General features: G+C 43.5%; 1 protein-coding gene across 2 annotated transcripts in view; it reads right to left on the bottom strand.

The window, feature by feature from the left end:
- Positions 1 to 18,101, bottom strand: part of si:ch211-269e2.1 (cohesin subunit SA-2) — a 145,441-nt gene that overhangs the window by 84,273 nt on the left and 43,067 nt on the right. For both annotated transcript variants that reach the window (XM_060826268.1, XM_060826269.1), the window contains exons 6-11: positions 16,054 to 16,130; positions 11,847 to 11,918; positions 9,184 to 9,388; positions 5,961 to 6,103; positions 4,528 to 4,601; positions 2,008 to 2,131 (exon numbers count right to left, since the gene is read on the bottom strand). In XM_060826268.1, the coding sequence (XP_060682251.1) occupies positions 2,008 to 2,131; positions 4,528 to 4,601; positions 5,961 to 6,103; positions 9,184 to 9,388; positions 11,847 to 11,918; positions 16,054 to 16,130 (695 nt within the window). The remainder of the gene's footprint in view (positions 1 to 2,007; positions 2,132 to 4,527; positions 4,602 to 5,960; positions 6,104 to 9,183; positions 9,389 to 11,846; positions 11,919 to 16,053; positions 16,131 to 18,101) is intronic.

The following is an 18,101-nucleotide window of genomic DNA, read 5'->3' as shown; positions in this document are numbered from 1 at the left end:
TTCCAAAATATTCACTTTATTCCCTACAGTATTAACTGAAATGAGCAAATTACCTTATGAAGTCTGGACAAGCTAGACCTTATTCCTGTAATTCAGACAAGTAAAAGGTGATTTCATTGAAACATATGAGATGCTGAGGGGATTTGACCGTGTGGATGTGCAAAGGATGATTCCTCTTTGTGGCAGAATCTAGAACTAGGGTTCATAGTATAAAACAACGATAAGGAAAAAAAAATGTGAGGGTTGTCATCTCTGGAATTCCCTTCGCCAAAAGGCAGTGGATGCAAAATTGTTAAATATCTTTCAGGAGGAGGGAGATAGATTCTTGATTACCAAGGGAATGATAGTTTTTTGGGAGTATACATGAATATAGAGTTGAGGTTAAAATCAGATCAGCCATTATCTTATTGAATGGCAGAATAGGCTCAAAAGACCAAGTGGCCTACTCTTGTTCCTTGTTTGTATTTTCATATTTTCTCTTTAACATTTACAAATGGAACCTTTTCCATTTCTACTATCTGCAAGATTGCTAACTATTGCATACTTTTTATATCTAGCTAGAAGCTGGAACAAAGGGTGTTGCATTTTAGTAAGGCAAATTGGGGCAGGATTTATACACTTAATTGTAGGCTTCTGGGGAGCATTGCTGAACAAAGAGACCTTGGGGTGCAGGCTTATGGTTCCTTGAAATGGAATCGCAGGTAGACAGGGTAGTGAAGAAGGCGTTTGGTACACTTGCCTTTCTTGGACAGTGCATTGAGTACAAAAGTTGGGATGCCATGCTGCGGTTGTACAGTAATACTGGATTCAAATCTGGTCTTCCTGTTATAGGAAAAATGTTGTTAAACCTGGAAGGGTTCAGAAAAGATTTACAAGGATGTTGGCAAGTTTGCAGGGTTTGAGCTCCAGGGAGAGACCGAATAGGCTGGAGCTGGAGCATCAGAGTTTGAGGGGCGACCTTATAGAGGATTATAAATTCTGAGGGGCTTGGATAGGGTGAAAAGTCAAGGCCTTTTTCAAGGATACAGCAGTCCAAAACTAAGTTTAAGGTGAGAGAGGAAAGATATAAAAGGGATCTAAATGGCAAATATTTCAGGCAGAGGGTGGTGTGTGCATGGAATGAGCCACCAGAGGGAGTGGTGGGGTGGGTAGAATTACAACATTTGAAACTTATCTAGATGGGTACATGAATAGGAAGGGTTTAGAGGGATATGGGACAAATGCTGGCAAATTAATTCAGGCTATCTGGTCGGCATCGACAGATTGGGCCGAAGGGCCTGTTTCTGTACTGTATGACTCTAAGTTTCTCCATGCTACAACTTATACATGGAAGAGTACAGTACTATTCTGCTTTGCAGTGTTTAGTATGGGCCAAATTCCTCTTATTATCACATCTCAACACTGATGAAACTTTCAAACATGTGTCTGTTCCTTCTTCAATTATTAACATTTCTCATCTGTGTAAAGATAACTCCTCTAAAATGTTAACAGTGACTGCCCATCAAATCTTTGGCCAGACAAACTGTTTCTGTTTCCCCTCTTTGTCTGCTTCTGACAGCCCCTCTCCTTGGTTAATGCCTCCACCATTGAGGTGGGTAACAGCATGGACCAGGGAAGCACATAAGGGAAACTTTGCTTTAGTCACCTTTGCAAACAACAGGACATTGTCCTCCCACAGCAACAGAAAAGACTATTAAAGTGAATACCCTGGGCTGCACTGCATCATTGTATTCCCCTCACTCAAGCGCCATTTTTATAGCAAACAAACAATGCAGCACAGCCATAAATAGGAACTCGCCAAATGGCAAACTAATGGCAGCCAAATTCCATGCTGCAGCTTCAGAGGATTTATCTCATTACAGAGTAGCATCAACATAACAGTGGGATTAGTCAGAATATTTAACACTGTTCAAAAAGAGCTGCTGGAGTGGCGTTGCAGAAGAGAAAAATTAATCAGCGTCCAACTATGAGGGAGAAAGCATTGCTGAATATTACAGATTGACTCACTTTATCATGCAAAGTCCATCCTACATATTTCAAGTAGCTGTCAGTCAGGAAGCGATCGCTGCAGCTTTTCATCCAGATTCCTATTTCTTCAATACAAATAGCTCTGATCTCAGGTAATGCATCACTGCAAGAAAATGGGAATTACATTTCCGATGAATGAGTACACCAGGGCTGTGTATCTCAAACAGTCAGACACAAAATTTAATATATATGTATATTATATATTGCAGATAGATGGATGGAAAGATAGATCGCTGGGTAGATATACAGTCAACCCTCATTGTTACAAATGTTTTGGAGTTAGTCCATGACTTCAAATCATCAAGGGTTCACCTCATTTTGACCATCTTTACAAATGATAAGGCATCATTCTCCAAGCCCTTGGGGCTGCACTGAGTTGAATGGGCCCAGGTAAATAGGATGCTACTCAGCAAAACTAGTTCATGAGAAAAGAGAGGAAGGCAGCTGGAGCCTGAGGTCCATCCCCAGTGAACCCACAGGTGTCAGGCAAGAGCAAGAATCGGGTTCAATTGTGATACATCTTGTAGTCAAATAGCTGGACAAATAGCCTGCCAAACAATCCCTTTAGAAAGGGAAACTGTTAGGAAAAGCTCCAGAGAGCTGCTGGTGGAGTAATAACCCCTCAAAACCCAAGGATTTCAAAAAAATGCAGGGAGATAACTTGACAAGGAAGCACATTATAAGAGTGTAACAGTACAGTTTTTAAGCACATTTCCTAGCAGGACTCTCTCTCCTAGCAGTAAGAAAATAATAGCAATTGGAATTATTTATGGTTCTCCATTTTTATATGCTCTTTGGATGGAATTCTGCAAAGACTGTTAGTCCTACATCTGATGGAAAATGTGCCTGTCATAAAGGCAACTCCAGGGGTTAAATGCCATCAGTCACTGTAGCATTCTTCAAGACAATTTACTGGCTGTGTTCCAGCCTGACATATTTCCCTGGAGAGTTCTCAATAAGCATCCTCCAGGCACTGTCTCCGACAGTGATGGAGAAAATGCCTGCGCCTCCCACATGGAAGCTCACCGAGGGGGATGGCAAGCCAGACTGAGAACTTTTCACTGTACTTCCCCCTTGTCAACACAAACGTATATTAGATAAGACATTCCTTATTATTTACAAAGTCAGAGGACACCAGCGTTATAGTCCAACAGGTCTATTTGAAAGCATAAGCTTTCAGAGCACTGCCTCTTCATCACCTGGTGGACTATAACATGATGTCATGTACCTTCTGAGTTTGTCCACCCCAGTCCAACATCAGAAAATCTACATTATCGTTTACAAAATCCATTGTTCATTTTCCTACACTGTTTTTAGGCCTTCAGTAATATCTGAAGCCTTTACTTCTCAATTTGTTCCCCTGAGATTCAACTGATCTAAAACGTTCCTGGCAAGCCTCGTACATCCGACCCACTATGAACTTAATCTCATCAGAAACTCTAAGGTCCATTTCCTAACTTCCAATGAGTGTCGTCGACCTGCTGCCTCTGTGATCGCTGACACAATATGCTCCCAGTTCAGCTCCATCTTAATTTGAAAATTGTCATTCCAATTCTAAATTTCTCGATGGCTTCACCCCTTCCCACCCCCAATCCCCACCCCCAATCCCCCCCACACCCCCCACCCACATCTCTTTCAGCTCTGCAATCCTCCAAATTGCCCGCACTCATCTCTTTCAAGTCTCTTGAGCATCTCTGATTTTAATTATTCTGCCCTCAGAGGTAGTCACTTCAGCTGCCCTCCCTAAATGTCTGAGTCCTTCTATCTTGTCCTCTTTACACCTCTTTGACCCAACTTTTGGTCATTCAGTATCTCCCCATGTGGCTTCCCATCTCCTCATCTGGTCCGGTGTCAAATTTAGATTTGATTTGATTACTTAGTGTGGAAACAGGCGCTTTGGCCCAACAAGTCCACAACGACCCTCTGAAGAGCAACCCACCAAGACACATTCACCGACATTTACCCATTCACCTAAATTTGAAGCTTTCATCCTGATAGCAACCTCCAGCAGCATTCCCTCCACTTCAGGAGCATTCAAACAGGAAATGGTGTATTGGGCTACTCCATCATTTGCCCCCAGACTCACGCTCCTTAAATTTTCCATTTCTTCATTTTTGTACACCTTTTTACTTTAGCCTCCATCCAAGATCCCTCAAAATTGCCCTTTTGAGAATATCCTAATGGCTTTTAGAACTTTTGACCCTCCCTACTATGACAGTTTCAATTGTCCCTGGCCCTTTTAAACTTCACGTCCACTTGGCTTCCTACTGTCACCACCAGACTTTGAGTCTAAGGCGTACGCTGAGCCATTCAAATCTACCTCTCAAGTTGTGCCAATGAGCTGCCTCCAGAAAACTAGACAACAACAGCACACTTACATATGATCTGTTGAAAAATCCCCAGCAGTAAACAGAAATGGAAACTCCATAGCTAGAAAAAGCTTTTTTTTTTAACCCTGGAAGGTAGGAGTTTTACTTTTAAGTGCAAAGGTGACATTACCGGTATCTATGAAGGAAGATTCCTTTGAAAATTGCATTCATCAGATTCTCAATGTTTTCCTGCTTTTCTATAATCTGAAAGAAATGGCATCAAACTCTTTATTACTTGTTATAGCCTTGAAAAGAAAATGTTGTTACAGATACATATTTATCCTAATTCATCCAGCAGCCTGACAAATCGAGTGGTCAATTGCTTCACTTAGAATCATAAAACAATATAGACAGGGAAGAAAACTGTTATCGCTACCTGTTCTGGCCTACACCAAACCCAAGGTGATGTGGCTGACTCCTAACTGTCCTCTGGACAATTAAAGTTGTGCAATAAATGCTGGCCTGGCTAGTGACACCATCATCCCATGAATGAATTTATAAAAAGAGCATTCAACCCAACAACTCTGTATCAGCTCATTTTGACAGCAATCCAATTATGTTCCCTTTCCCTGCATGGTACCCATATCCTTCATTTCTTTCTCCTTTAAATATTTAGCCAATTCCTTCGTATATTCATGAAAAGAGAGGCACGTTGATGAAGCTTATGTTGCACACTCATCAGGACAAACACAAGAATGCCAAATTTCTTCAGTTCTTTTCTGGAGGTTCTTACTGGATTTGGATGCATCAGTCTAACAGGCAACGCATTCCTTGTTGCATTCACAAGGCTTCCTTACGTTGCACCTAGTTCTTTAACAATCACTATGGACCTGTACTTTCTGGTTATCAACTCTTCAGCTATTGAGAATGCTTTACTCAGTCCAACCATCATGATTCTTAAAACCTCTTCAGCAGAACCTGAATGCCAAAGAGTTCCCTAAAAGCTACTTTCTCTGAGAATCTAAAATTCAACAGCCACAGTTGCCTTACGTCTTTCCAACCCTTCTTAATCAGTAAGAGTTCCTCAGAAAAGCTGTGAATCTAATTCCAGGAACTGCTCACCAATTCAGCTTCAGGAGAGAGGGGAAGTGGTTCTCACTAAATGGGTAATACTCATTGATGTTCAAACAGGTTAAAGACTCTCATCCTCACCTCATGAACTATAGTGGCTTGAGACCATTATTTTCTCAGTTAAAAATCACACAACACCAGGTTATAGATCAACAGTTTATTTGGTAGCACTAGCTTTCGGAGCGCTGCTCCTTTGTCAGGTAGTTGTGGAGTATAAGATCATAAGACACCACCTGATGAAGGAGTAGTACTCCAAAAGTTAGTGTTGCCAAATAAACCTGTTGGACTATAACCTGGTGTTGTGAGATTTTTAATTTTGTACACCCCAGTCCAACACTGGCATCTCCAAATCATTACCTTCTCAGGTTAACAAGCAGCGGCCATTCATTTTGGCCTTGCCTCAATCTTGAGAAACATTTTCTTTAAAATATTTGAGGGAGCATTCTGCTAGATTTTGGGATGGAAACAGCGACATTAAAGCAGTTAGCTTACCTCCTTTTTCTTCTGCAAGAACGTTTCCAGCCTCCTGTTGGGTCTTTTGTCAAACATCTCAACTTCACACTGTCGCTGAGAGTTTTGCAACTGGACTCTCAAACTCAGAGTCACATTGATTAAGGCCGTCATGAATTTCATAGCTTGAGGGTAAGAGAAATAAAAAAATCCTGGAGTTGAGGATAGTTGAGCACATTAAAAAATCATAGTTGAGCACAGGCTCTCACAACTTTATACAGATGTCATCAACACGAACAAGAGATTATATTGCCCTAGATAAGTAGAACTTTGCCCAGAGTATTTCGGTGGAAGTTTATGTGGAGTTGAAAGCTGAAAATCGGGAACAAGTCCGTCTCTCCTTGGCTCATGGCCTTTGGCTGTTAATTGGCTCAGGGAGACCCTTACGCGAACCTCCCTCACCTCACACAAACAAGAAGCTCACCACTCTCTAGTCTCAGCAGCACCAGCAGGCATGGTGGCCACTGATGGAACTGCAGGTTACCGCCTTAGATCTGGAAGCCTATTGGCAGGATCCATTGATATGGATAGGTGGGGGTAGGTTGCAGAAGGAAATGGGCGAAGTGATGGTGTGGAGTACCACTAGGGAATGGACTCCATTGGGCACAGAATCTCCACTGCCCACAAAATGGCCACCAGGTCACTACGGAATGTCAACACTAAATTCTGTGTCTTACAATTGTGTACTCCACAACTACCTGATGAAGGAGCAGCGCTCCGAAAGCTAGTGCTTCCAAATAAACCTGTTCGACTATAACCTGGTGTTGTGTGATTTTTAACCATGTGGGGGGAGATTCAGATATTTAAGGTCTTCAATTAGCAAAAGGTCAAGCAGGGGGCCCAACAATTTCCCGCCACAGGTAAAATACCAGTGGAGACAGGGGCTCAGTAGTACTACCATGTCAACTCTTTTGTGGCCTCTCTGCCCACCAGCAGACTCCTGAAGGTCACTTATTGTATCCGTTGCTCCCGATGCGGTCTCTAAATTGGGGAGACTGGATGCCTCCTCGCAGAGTGCTTCAGGGAACATCTCCGGGATACCCACACCAATCAACCCCACTGCCCCGTGGCCCAACATTTCAACTCCCCCTCCCACTCTGCCGAGTTCATGCAGGTCCTGGGCCTCCTCCACCACTGCGCTCTCACCACCCAACGCCTGGAGGAAAATCGCCTCATCTTCCGCCTCAGAACACTTCAACCCCAGGACATCAATGTGGACTTCACCACTTTCCTCATTTTCCCTCCCCCCACCACCTTACCCAAGTTCCAACCTTCCAACTCAGCACTGTCCTCATGACCTGTCCTATCTGCCAATCTCCCTTCTCACCTATCTGTTTCACTCTCTCCTCTGACCTATCATTTCCATCCCCATCCCATTCATCTATGTACTCTTTGCTACCTACCCCCACCCTCCCCTCTGACCTATCACCTCGATCCCCACTCCCATTCACCTATGTACTCTTTGCTTCCTTCCCCACCCTCCTCTCTAACCTATCACCTCCATCCCCACCCCCATTCTATTGTACTGATTAGACTTACAGTGTGGAAACAGGCCCTTCGGCCCAACAAGTCCACACCGACCCGCCGAAGCGCAACCCACCCATACCCCTACATTTACCCCTTACCTAACACTATGGGCAATTTAGCTTGGCCAATTCACCTGACCCGAGCCCCCTTCCCCGCGCCCCCCCCCCAATTTATCTCTCCACTCTGCAGGCATCCAGCCTCTATTCCTGATGAAGGGCTTTTGCCCGAAACATCGATTTTCCTGTTCCTCGAATGCTGCCTGACCTGCTGTGCTTTTCCACCACCACTCTGATCTAAACTCCTGGAGGTGACTGGTCAGGGGCAGTAAAATTCCACCCTGTGTATCTACAGTGATCTCCTCTTTGATTAATACTTCACCTCTAACAAGCAGCTGGAGGATTGACAAGGTTTAAGGAGAGAATTCCAGAGCACTTGGCATTGACAGCTGACAGCTTGGGGTTGGCAGTGGCCTAGTGGTATTATTGCTAGACTACTAACACAGAGGTCTAGGTAATCCTCTAGGACACAAGTCCAAATCCTGCAATGGCTGACGATGGAATATGAATTCAATAACAAAGCTAGAATTGCAAGTCTAATGGTGACCATGAATCAATTGTCAGGAAGGAAAAAAAAACAGTTTGGTTCACAAATATCCTTTAGGGAAGGAAATTTGGCATCCTTACCTAATCTAGCCTCCATGTGTCTCCAGACCCACAGCAATGTGGCTCACTCTTATAATAAATGCTGGTTCAGCCAGTGACGCCCACACCCCATGAATTATTAATAAGGTGAAAGGAATTGGGAGATGTGGAAGAGATCAGTTGGAAGGGGCACAGATGTCCAGGAGAAATCACCTTCAGCAGAAAAGGGAAACACGTAGGATGGAAGAAAGGTCCCATGTTTCACTCTCTTATTATTGATCCCGCTGTCTCTCTGTGAATACCATTTTGCCACAACGAGACAAGCTAAACATTTGGACACCAAGGTTTGGAGATCCGCTCTGCCGATTCCGTGGTCACCCCTACCCGGAACTGTAGAGACTGTACACATGATATGTTCAGCCCTCCACGTGCAGCATTGGAGGAGCACCACACACAGCACAATGAGTCAAGGAGCAGGGAGCTTGCCACTCATGTCACAACTGGGAAGGGGCAATATTAATGTATCCCCACCCCCTTCAGTGACACCCCCAAAGATTGCATTTAGATATAAATCAAAAATATACACGTTATACAATGCAAAATGGTCGGATAAATCCATGCTTTGCTGGTCACATCCAGTAGTTGGCCCCTTAGAATTGAGATGGCTTAAGGATTGGGCTCCCACTTTAGAAGGCAATACATAAGGTTGCTACACCAGATTTCTATGCCCTTTTATCTTGTCAAATGCCCCAGCAGGATATGTTATTTGAAAATCTAGCAAGGGCTTCCTGGTCTTGGGCACACATTGCTAGTTCTGAAGTTGTGCATGATAACTGTGCAAAGTATTGATGCTTTACCCCTTTGGCTTAATTATCCTCAGGCATTCCCCCAGTTTGTGATACAGAATTCTGGCCTCCTCCTGCTCCTTTACACTCTTCCAAACTGCTCCACTTTCCTATCTGGACACTACCCCGATTCCACCTCCTCCCACCATTAACCCTTAACTCGTTGGGTCTATCCATTTGTACTATTCTTACCTGCGAGTGTGCTGGTGTGCCGAAAGGCTCTCACCTGGGAGTCTGAGAGCCCAGTCAACAGGGAGATCACAGTATCCATCAGGTATTCATCGTGTATGATAGTGTATTGGCAATGCTGAATCAGCACAGAGAGAAATTCACAGAAATTGGACTTGAATTTCTTCCAATAGGGCCCTGACATCGTAAGGGGGTAATCTCCACTGTCCTAGAAAGAGAGCAAGAGACTCATGACCAAGCAGTGAATCAGTTAGGGTTACCAAGTCTTGAAGATTACCCCACCCTCATGATCCTACACCTAATCCCAGCCTGTCAGTGCCTCAATTGTAAATGTCCCACAGGCTGCATCATTTCACCATGTGTCCTCAGCCACTCAGCTCCTAGATTTTCCCCTTCCTCCATTAATGTCTGCACTGCTCCCTATTCAAGATGTTCCTTAAAACCTATCTTATTGACAAAGCCTTCAATCATTGTTCCAACACCTCCCTATGTGCCTCAGTTTCAAATGTTAATGACTGCGCCTTTGAAGCATCTTGGGATGCTCCACCTCTGATAAAGGGTGCTATTCAAATATCAGTTGTTGCTGTTGATAGATTCTCCAGGAATTGAAGATTAATTTCCTGGGTACTGACGCCCAGGTGAAAACATACATTTGCTTATTCATTGAATATTTCTTACTGTAGAAAAGTTGAAAATAGGGTAAGAGTTGTTTAGACTAGAGATGATTATTAAATGTGTGAAGCAAAGTACAAAAGGCATCTGGATGGAAACATGAGTAGGAAGGGTTTGGAGGGATATCAGCCAAATGCTGGAAAATAGGATTACATTTATTTAGGATATCTGATTGGTATGAACAGGTTGGACTGAAGGGTCTGTTTCTGTACTGTACAACTCCATGACTCTATATTAAAAAGTCTCCAGGAATATGTCCATTCAGGACAACCCCTGACAACCCCCATGGATTATGTAGAAATTTCTTTGTTTTGGTCCTACTCAAGGCCTCTTTGTCCCCTCTTCTGTCCAGTGCATTGATTACCTTGTCTTTGCCACTTCATGATCTTTCTTGAGCTGGGAAATTTAATTAACTTTGTTTTCGATTGTCATTTCTTCCTCACTTTCACATGGTCCACCTTGGATGGTACGCTACCCTTCCTTGACTTCTTCATCACTCTTTCTGAGGATAAGCTGTCAAATAAAATCTAGAATCAGCCCACTGACTCCCACCACCTCTTGACAGAATATGCTCCCTGTAAGGACTCTCTTGCATTCTCCTAATTTCTCCATTGCAACTGTCTTCTTGTTGCACATGCTCCCCACCATGGTTGACAGATCTTTGATTGTGTCTTCCCAAACCTTTACTCTTATCCTTTCCCGATCCTCCCCAATGATAGAGTTCCCAGGCCAATCTCTGCATTCAATGGATCTTCCTCCATCATTCTGCCACCTCCGGGACAATGGCAGCAACGAACACATCTTTCCCTCTCCTCTGGCATTCCAAAGGTTACATTCGCTCTGCGACACCCTGCTTTACTCCTCAACCCCATCGTCTCTTTCCTGGGACACTTTTCCAATGCAACAGCATGAGTTGCAAGAACCTCCTCCCTTCACAGTAACCAGTCAGAACTTCCAGGTTAAAACAGCAATATGAATGCACTTTTGAAAATTTATTGTTGTTTCATATAGAGACATAGAGCACGGAAACAGACCCTTCAATTCAACCAGTCCATGCCAACCATAATTCCAAACTAAACTAGTCTGACCTGCCTCCATTTGGCCCATATCCCACTAAACATTTCTTATTCATGAACTTATCCAAATGTCTTTTAAATGTTGTATCTGTACCTGCATCCACCACTTCCTCTGGAAGTTCATTCCACACATGAATCAAGTGTCTTTTTTAAATCTTTCTCCTCTCACCTTAAAAAATGTCCCCTCCTGAGGGAAAAGACACCTGCCATTCACATTATCCATGCCCCTCATGGTTTTATAAATCTCTGTCAGGTCATCCATCAACCTCCTACGCTCCAGTGAGAAATGTCCCAGCCTATCCAGCCTCTCCTGAACAGGGGAGGCCAGACACAGATTGGGTAGTCACTTCATTCTGCAATCTCTGTGCATGACTCTGAGCTTCTGGATGCATCGTTGTAATTCTCCACCCACTCCCAGTATGAACTCCTTCACCTCAGCCTGTGACATTCAGAATCCCAGATGCTGTTCTCTGGCAGAAGGAAGCCATTCAGTCCGTTGCATCTGTACTGACTCTCCGCAAGAGCACTTCAGCTCCTGCAAGTCTTCAAACAAAGCTCAGCACAAGGGCACTTTACAGCCTTCTGGTCTCAAACTGAGTTCAATCTTTGCTCCAATTCTTCCGACAGCGATGGTTCCATCCTTTCCTATCCTTTCCCCCCTCTTTTCACTAGTTCTGTGCTTAAAACCTGTTACATCCCTGATGTTTTTCCAGTTCTGATGAGAGATCATTGACCTCAAAAGTTAACTCTGTTTCTCTCTCCATGGATGCTGCCTTAACATTTCTAGCATTTCCCACTTCTTCATTTTAATGATTGGGTCACCTCTCTCTGCAAAGAATAAGCAAGAATAGAAAAAGAAACACTACTCATATTGGGGAATACACAATCACCGTTAAAATAAAGAAAACTAAATAATACCAAGTCTAGTGGCCAGGTAACATTCAAGATCCAGGGGTAGACCATGAACTTCTTGTACTGTAAGCCTGTTTCCTGCAAAAGGTACAATGTTAAACTGAATTTCAAGAAATCCATTAAAGGCCAACACCTTGCAAAATATTGCAGTCTATTACTAAAGCAACAACTGTATGTAAGTGCCAGATCAGATCTGCAGAACACCTCCAAGTGTTCCACATACAACTAATGACTGTGAACTCCAGCCACTCTTATTAGGGGGAGAATGATGGCATTGGGCAGTAACACTGGTCATGTACTCTGGAAAAGAATATTCTCGGGACACAGGTTCAAATCCCACCATGGCAACTGTTGGCGTTTAAAATTTGATGTATTAATAGGTCTGGAACTGAAAGCTTACCTTGGGAATTGTGATCATACAGTTGTACAAACCCTTCAGGGAAGGAAACCTGCTGGCCCACATGTGACTCCAGATTACAGCAACCTGCTTGAATCTTAAATGGTTGAGCTTTAAAGCAATTAGAGATGAGCGATAGATACTGGCCTTGTTAGCAACCCCACATCCTGTGAAATAAATTACACGGGACAGACATTCTATTACAGCGAAAAGACACAAACAAGAGGGACCAGGAGGTGGGCCACTCAACGTTTCGGGTGTAACCCATTTTCAGGACCAGGGATGGGTGTAGGGGGAGCTACAGATAAAGGGATGGCGGGGCAGGATAGTGATCCCCCTTTATCTGCAGCTCCCCTTACACCCACCCCTGGTCAACTTCTCCACCTCCTGATGCATCCTGGCTTGTTGTGTTCTTCCAGCCTTCAGCCTATCTACCTTGGATTCCAGCATCTGCAGGTTTTTTTTGTCTCTACAAAGAAGAGGGCTATCTGGTTGTAGCTAATCACAATTGATCCACACTTCCCATTCATTGGAAATACAAACTCATTGGCTTGATTTTCCCATCAGGAATGGGAATTGGGGGTCAGATTAGATTCAGGGTTGCAAAGCCACTTCCACTAGTTTGGCACAAATAGCGGTCTTCATGGGGCTCATTTAGAGGGAGGAATGGTCTGTTCATGTCATTTCATTGCTGCTCAGTAGATGTCAGTCTTATACATCCAATGAAATGTCTTGAGGTGCTGCCCAGCCTTGTAGCTGTCAGGTTAGGTCTGGTCAGTTTCAAAGAGCTCCTAAGGTCTCCCTGCCGTCATAAAAAACTTCAGGAACTCACAAAGCAAGCACTTAACAAGCTCCATTATTACCCCCAAGGTGTCCCCTTTAGGAGGCACCCTTCAGTTTCTCACCCCTGCCCACCCCACCCCGGATTCTTCCCCCAACCCCCAAAACGCCATCCACAGGAACGTCAGGAGAGTTAGGATTCGAGGCGGCAGAGCCAAACGCTAGGCCACTGGCTCCATACTTTCTCCATAACCCACCGGCTCCATCTGGAATCAGAAGAGGGAAATGCCCGGACCATGAATGCAGTGCTTTGAAGTTTGCACTAACTTTACACCGCATTAACGCAGTGAACTTTGCCCGAATCACTAGGCCAGGTGGACATCGCAAATGGCCACCCGACCTGACAGCCACATACTGTCTGCAGTGGTTCAAGAGGGAGGCAGACCAGCTCCCTCAGCAGAGCAGCTAACGACAGAACAAAGCTGTCGCTTTGCCAGAGAAGGCCACTGAATGAGCAGAAAGTGAACCTCAATAGTCCTGGAGTAGGGACAGATAAGAAGAGAAGTCGGGAATTAAGAGTATTCTTTGCTTCAGTAGATTAATCAATACTTTTAAAAAAAGGAACAGAGCTGAGGGAGCTAACTTCTGTGCCAGAATGTGGGACAGAATACATGCATGTATCTGAGAATAACAGAATACAGAATAACAGAATAACTGGGTACCCCTTACCAATCCCTGAACACTGCCACCTAAAAGCTCATTTTAATCACCCCCTTTATATGCTAAATGTAAGAATACATTCTCATTCTTTGATCCATCTGCAGGCCTCAATGCCTTCTGCTTCCAAACTTCTAAGCAGGAAGTAACCACATCAGAGGTCACATGAAGTCACAGAGTTTGTGTCAGAGTGGTAGTGTCCCTACCTTTGAGTCAGGCGACCTAGACTCACGTCCTACCTGAACAGGTGAGGAAATACTTAGTTTTACAACTGCATTTCTTCACACATTCCTGTTCACCACAGGTTGAGAGATATGTACCAACTAGATTGCTCTCCTTAAAGCAGTTAGTAAAGTTACCAGAGAGTTATTATAGGTTGCCAGCTTTGAAATCTGACAAACCTGGGACCTCTACCACCTGGAATACCTGGGGACACCATCTTCCAAGTTTCCCCTCCAGATCACACACCATCCTGACTCAGGACGATACCATTCCTTCACTGTCACTGGCTAAAATTCTAGAAATTCTCCCTCTAACAGTGTTATGGGTATCCCTACACCCTAAGGACTGCTATAGTTCAAACTGGCAGCTCACCACCACTTACTAAAGGGCAATTAGGGATAGGCAATAAATACTGGCCTAGTTGGCAATGCCCACATCAAGTGAATGAACAATTTAAATAAGAAAGAACAGCAATTCTTCCTCCAATCGTTGCCCACCTCTCTCTACACTTCCTAGTAACTTGCCTATGCAGCCATACTCCCCATGCAAACCCACACAGAATGCAAAGAGATTATTTAAGGATAGAGAGTACACTGCAACTGATAGTCACACAGATACACGCACCTCACTGCTCCCATCACTGAACAACAATTAGGAGCGTGAGTGCTGCCTGTGTTTTATCCCTTTCCTCATCCTTACCCCAGAAACATCAAGACTCATTTTAGATCTCTGATCTAGAGTGATCACAGTCCAGGGATCAAAATGGAGACGGTCCTGGTTTGCACCAAAGCATTATCTAGCTTTGGATCAGCTGTTTGTGCATCCCCTTCCTGTTCTCACAAGCATTGATAGAAATATTTAAACTTGCATAGTCGCCACATTCAGAAATGTCCTCCCTTGTGGTTCAAGAGGCTGGTCTGATTTAGTCACTTCTGATGTTAAAAAAAATTCAATTAGTAAAAAAAAAGAGAATGTCCTCTTCCACACAGCATGCACGCTTTCTCTTTTTTTTGCATTCAAAGTTGAGATCACACTGTTACTTGGTGTGGTGCAAACGATTTCCTGCACCAACAGGATGCTTACCACACATGTGATATGTACATTTTGGTGCCAGTGTGATGCCAGGTACATGGGTCATATGTCTCAATGATTGGTGAACCACATCAAACAAGGCATCCATATGAACACGCACAGTGGGCAGCATGCTGACCATTCTCAGCCAAACCCATTCTTGCAAAACTAAGAATACCTCGTTCAACATTAGACATGGTTCTGTTATTGCACAACATTTACTAAATGATCCTGACTGTGCTAAGAATTGCACCAGAAACCAACTTGATATCATCAGTCAGGTTTACATTATGATTAATTTCTGCATGCTACAAGAACACACAGGACCCTCTTGTTTTAGGCAAAAGGATATTGTCCGTGCATTGCATTTTTTTTCAATGAAGAAAGGATAGTACAGACCACCATTGCCTTCTGCTCTCCCCATGGCAACAGCGTGACCAATCAGGGTCTATTTGACTGGTCTATATTTCTTTCAGCTAAGATTGACAGTTAACAGTTCCTACAGCATCACCATGCCAACTATCGTTGGACCAAGCAGCACCCTCTGCTGCACGTTGGTCTGAACTTTTCTCGTTCATCAGTCCTGAAGCGTGCACAATGAAAATCTTTAAGAGTCTCCCTTTTCAGCAATCTTTAAGCTCTGCACTGCTGAGCAATTAAGAGTTGCATTTGATAGGCTTTTGGTCACAAAGGAAATAAAGAGCGGGCATGGAAGTTGAGGTGAGGCAGGCACTGATCTTATTGATTGGCCAATCAGGCTTAAGGGTCTACACTTTGTTCCGATGTCATGCACACTGCATTATTAAGGTAATGGGGAAGCTACCACTGTGCCTTTTGGCTGTGTCAGCCTGTAACACTCTCTCAGCGAGCTGTCGCATTTGTTGACTCCATGCATGCATCCTGCCTGCTGTGAAATTGATGCTTATACAGCATTCAAATCCCACAATTTATGTGTGAAAGAAGATTGAATATACAGCACAGGATGAAAACCATGTTTTCAAATCAATCTCAAAAACCTTATTTCACCTCATCAAATTCCTCAGTCATTTTTCTCCTAATGTCAGGGCTGTGCATATTTTGAAAGACCTCAGCTGTAACCATCCCTGCAACAACAGGAGAGAAAAAAACACTTAGAATGAAACACATTACTTAAAAATATTCATGCCTGAGTATAAAATACATTACGCTTTGACAAAAGGAATGTCTTCATAAAGCAGAATGTATAAATAATAAATGTATTACTGCACTAAAATTCTGCTGGTCCGAAATCCCAGGTCCTGAGATTAGCCCAATGTGCTTCAGGCAATTGGAGTTGTCACAATTGAGTTTAAAGTAGGATGATCTGGCTTTGGACACAAGCTCCACGGTGTGCTCATACGGTCCAGTTTTGGATGGGAATATTCAGTTTTGAACCACATTGTGCAGTTGAAAACCTAACATTCAGACAGAACAGCCCAGGTTCGGATTAACTGCAATAACAACTTGGATTGATTAAGTGCCTGTAATATTGCAAATTGTCCCAAAATACCTAGCAAAGACAAAACTGACCACCAAAAGGTGGCACGGTGGTTTAGTGGTTAGATGCCTCACAGTGCCAGGGATCTAGGTTTGATTCCAGCCTTGGGTGACTGTTTTCTGTAGTTTGCACATTCTACCTGTGTCTGTAGGTTTCTGCTGGGTGCTCCAGTTTTTTCCAACAATCCAAAGCTATGCAGGTTACATGTAGTGTCCAGGGATGTGCATATTAGATGGGTTAGCCATGGTAAATGTCGGGTTACAGGGATACAGTGGGGGTGGGATGTTCTTAGGAGGGCTAGTGTGGACTTGCTGGGCCGACTGGCCTCTTTCTGCACTGTAGGGATTCTATGAATAGTAAAAATTGACAAGATGTAGCCAAAGAAAGAATCAAATAGACTCTCTTTTTGGGCAGAATGTGCTGGAGAAATAAAATGACTCTTCTTTGGAATCTTTATCTCTCCACAAATACTGTAAGCCTGCTGACTTTCTCCAGTATTTTAAGCATTTGTTTCAGACTTCCAGCATCTGCAGTATTTTGTTTTTATTTGAGGTTCCCTTCAGGAAGGATGGGGAACACGTAAGACATTGGTATTTAGGAAGCGTGTTCCAATGTGTAGTGCCAATATTTTTGTAACAGGAAACCTCACAATCTTTAAAAGTTCTTGAATGAACACTTCAAGTGTCACAACATTCAAAGCTATGGGCCTAATGTAGGAAAGTGAGACTAGTATAATTTTGGCAGTACAAACTCAATGGACCAAAGGGCCTCTTCTGTATGATTCTATGACTACGTTATGAAAATCCCCAGATAGAGAGAAAAAGACTGAATGATTTGCAGGAATACCCTGTTGCATAGCCTGGAGGCAACAACTGACTGAGCTAAGTCTGAGGCTATGCAAGAACTTATGGATGAGCTACAAGATCTTTACACTAATATATTGCCAAAAGGAGAACCATAAAAGCTTGGTTCCCATCGGCTTCAATGGGGAAGGTCAGGGCTGAAAGGCCAAAATGATGGGACGCAGATGGAGAAATAGTAATTTACAGACAATGGAATTTGGAAGGTCATCCATGAGTGTACTGGAATAACAACAATGAAAAGCAGAAGGGCATCAGGAGCTATAAGATGGGCAGCTGCAAGCAATGTTTCAGAAATTGAAACATACATGCTTCTTGATGGCCTTACTGTGGAGTTGAAATATGAGGTGAGGGTGAAGCATTGAGTTTGGCAGCAGTAAAACGTGTTCCATTAGATCACAAGGATAGAATGGAAGTATAGTATTGACTGGATAATCTAGAGAAAACCAGAGACTAAATGGACCAAATGGCCTCATTTGGTGGTCATAATGATTAAATGCCTTTTATAAGGTCAAGCTTGGGCTGGGTGTGAAGGTTCCCTACATTCCTGCATCCCATCTCTCAGCTTGGACCCAAAGGTTAAGGAACCTAAAAGTTCAACACTTCAGGAAATAACCAAGTACCACTATTATTCCCTGGGCTTTTGCAATTAACCATTCAGCAAGGTCAGCGACAGCGTTACACAGCAGGCACAGCTG

Source organism: Hemiscyllium ocellatum, chromosome 6 (assembly GCF_020745735.1).
Source record: "Hemiscyllium ocellatum isolate sHemOce1 chromosome 6, sHemOce1.pat.X.cur, whole genome shotgun sequence".
NCBI lineage: Eukaryota > Metazoa > Chordata > Chondrichthyes > Orectolobiformes > Hemiscylliidae > Hemiscyllium > Hemiscyllium ocellatum.
Note: the sequence above shows the minus strand (reverse complement) of the source record. Positions and strands in the feature narration are given on the sequence as shown.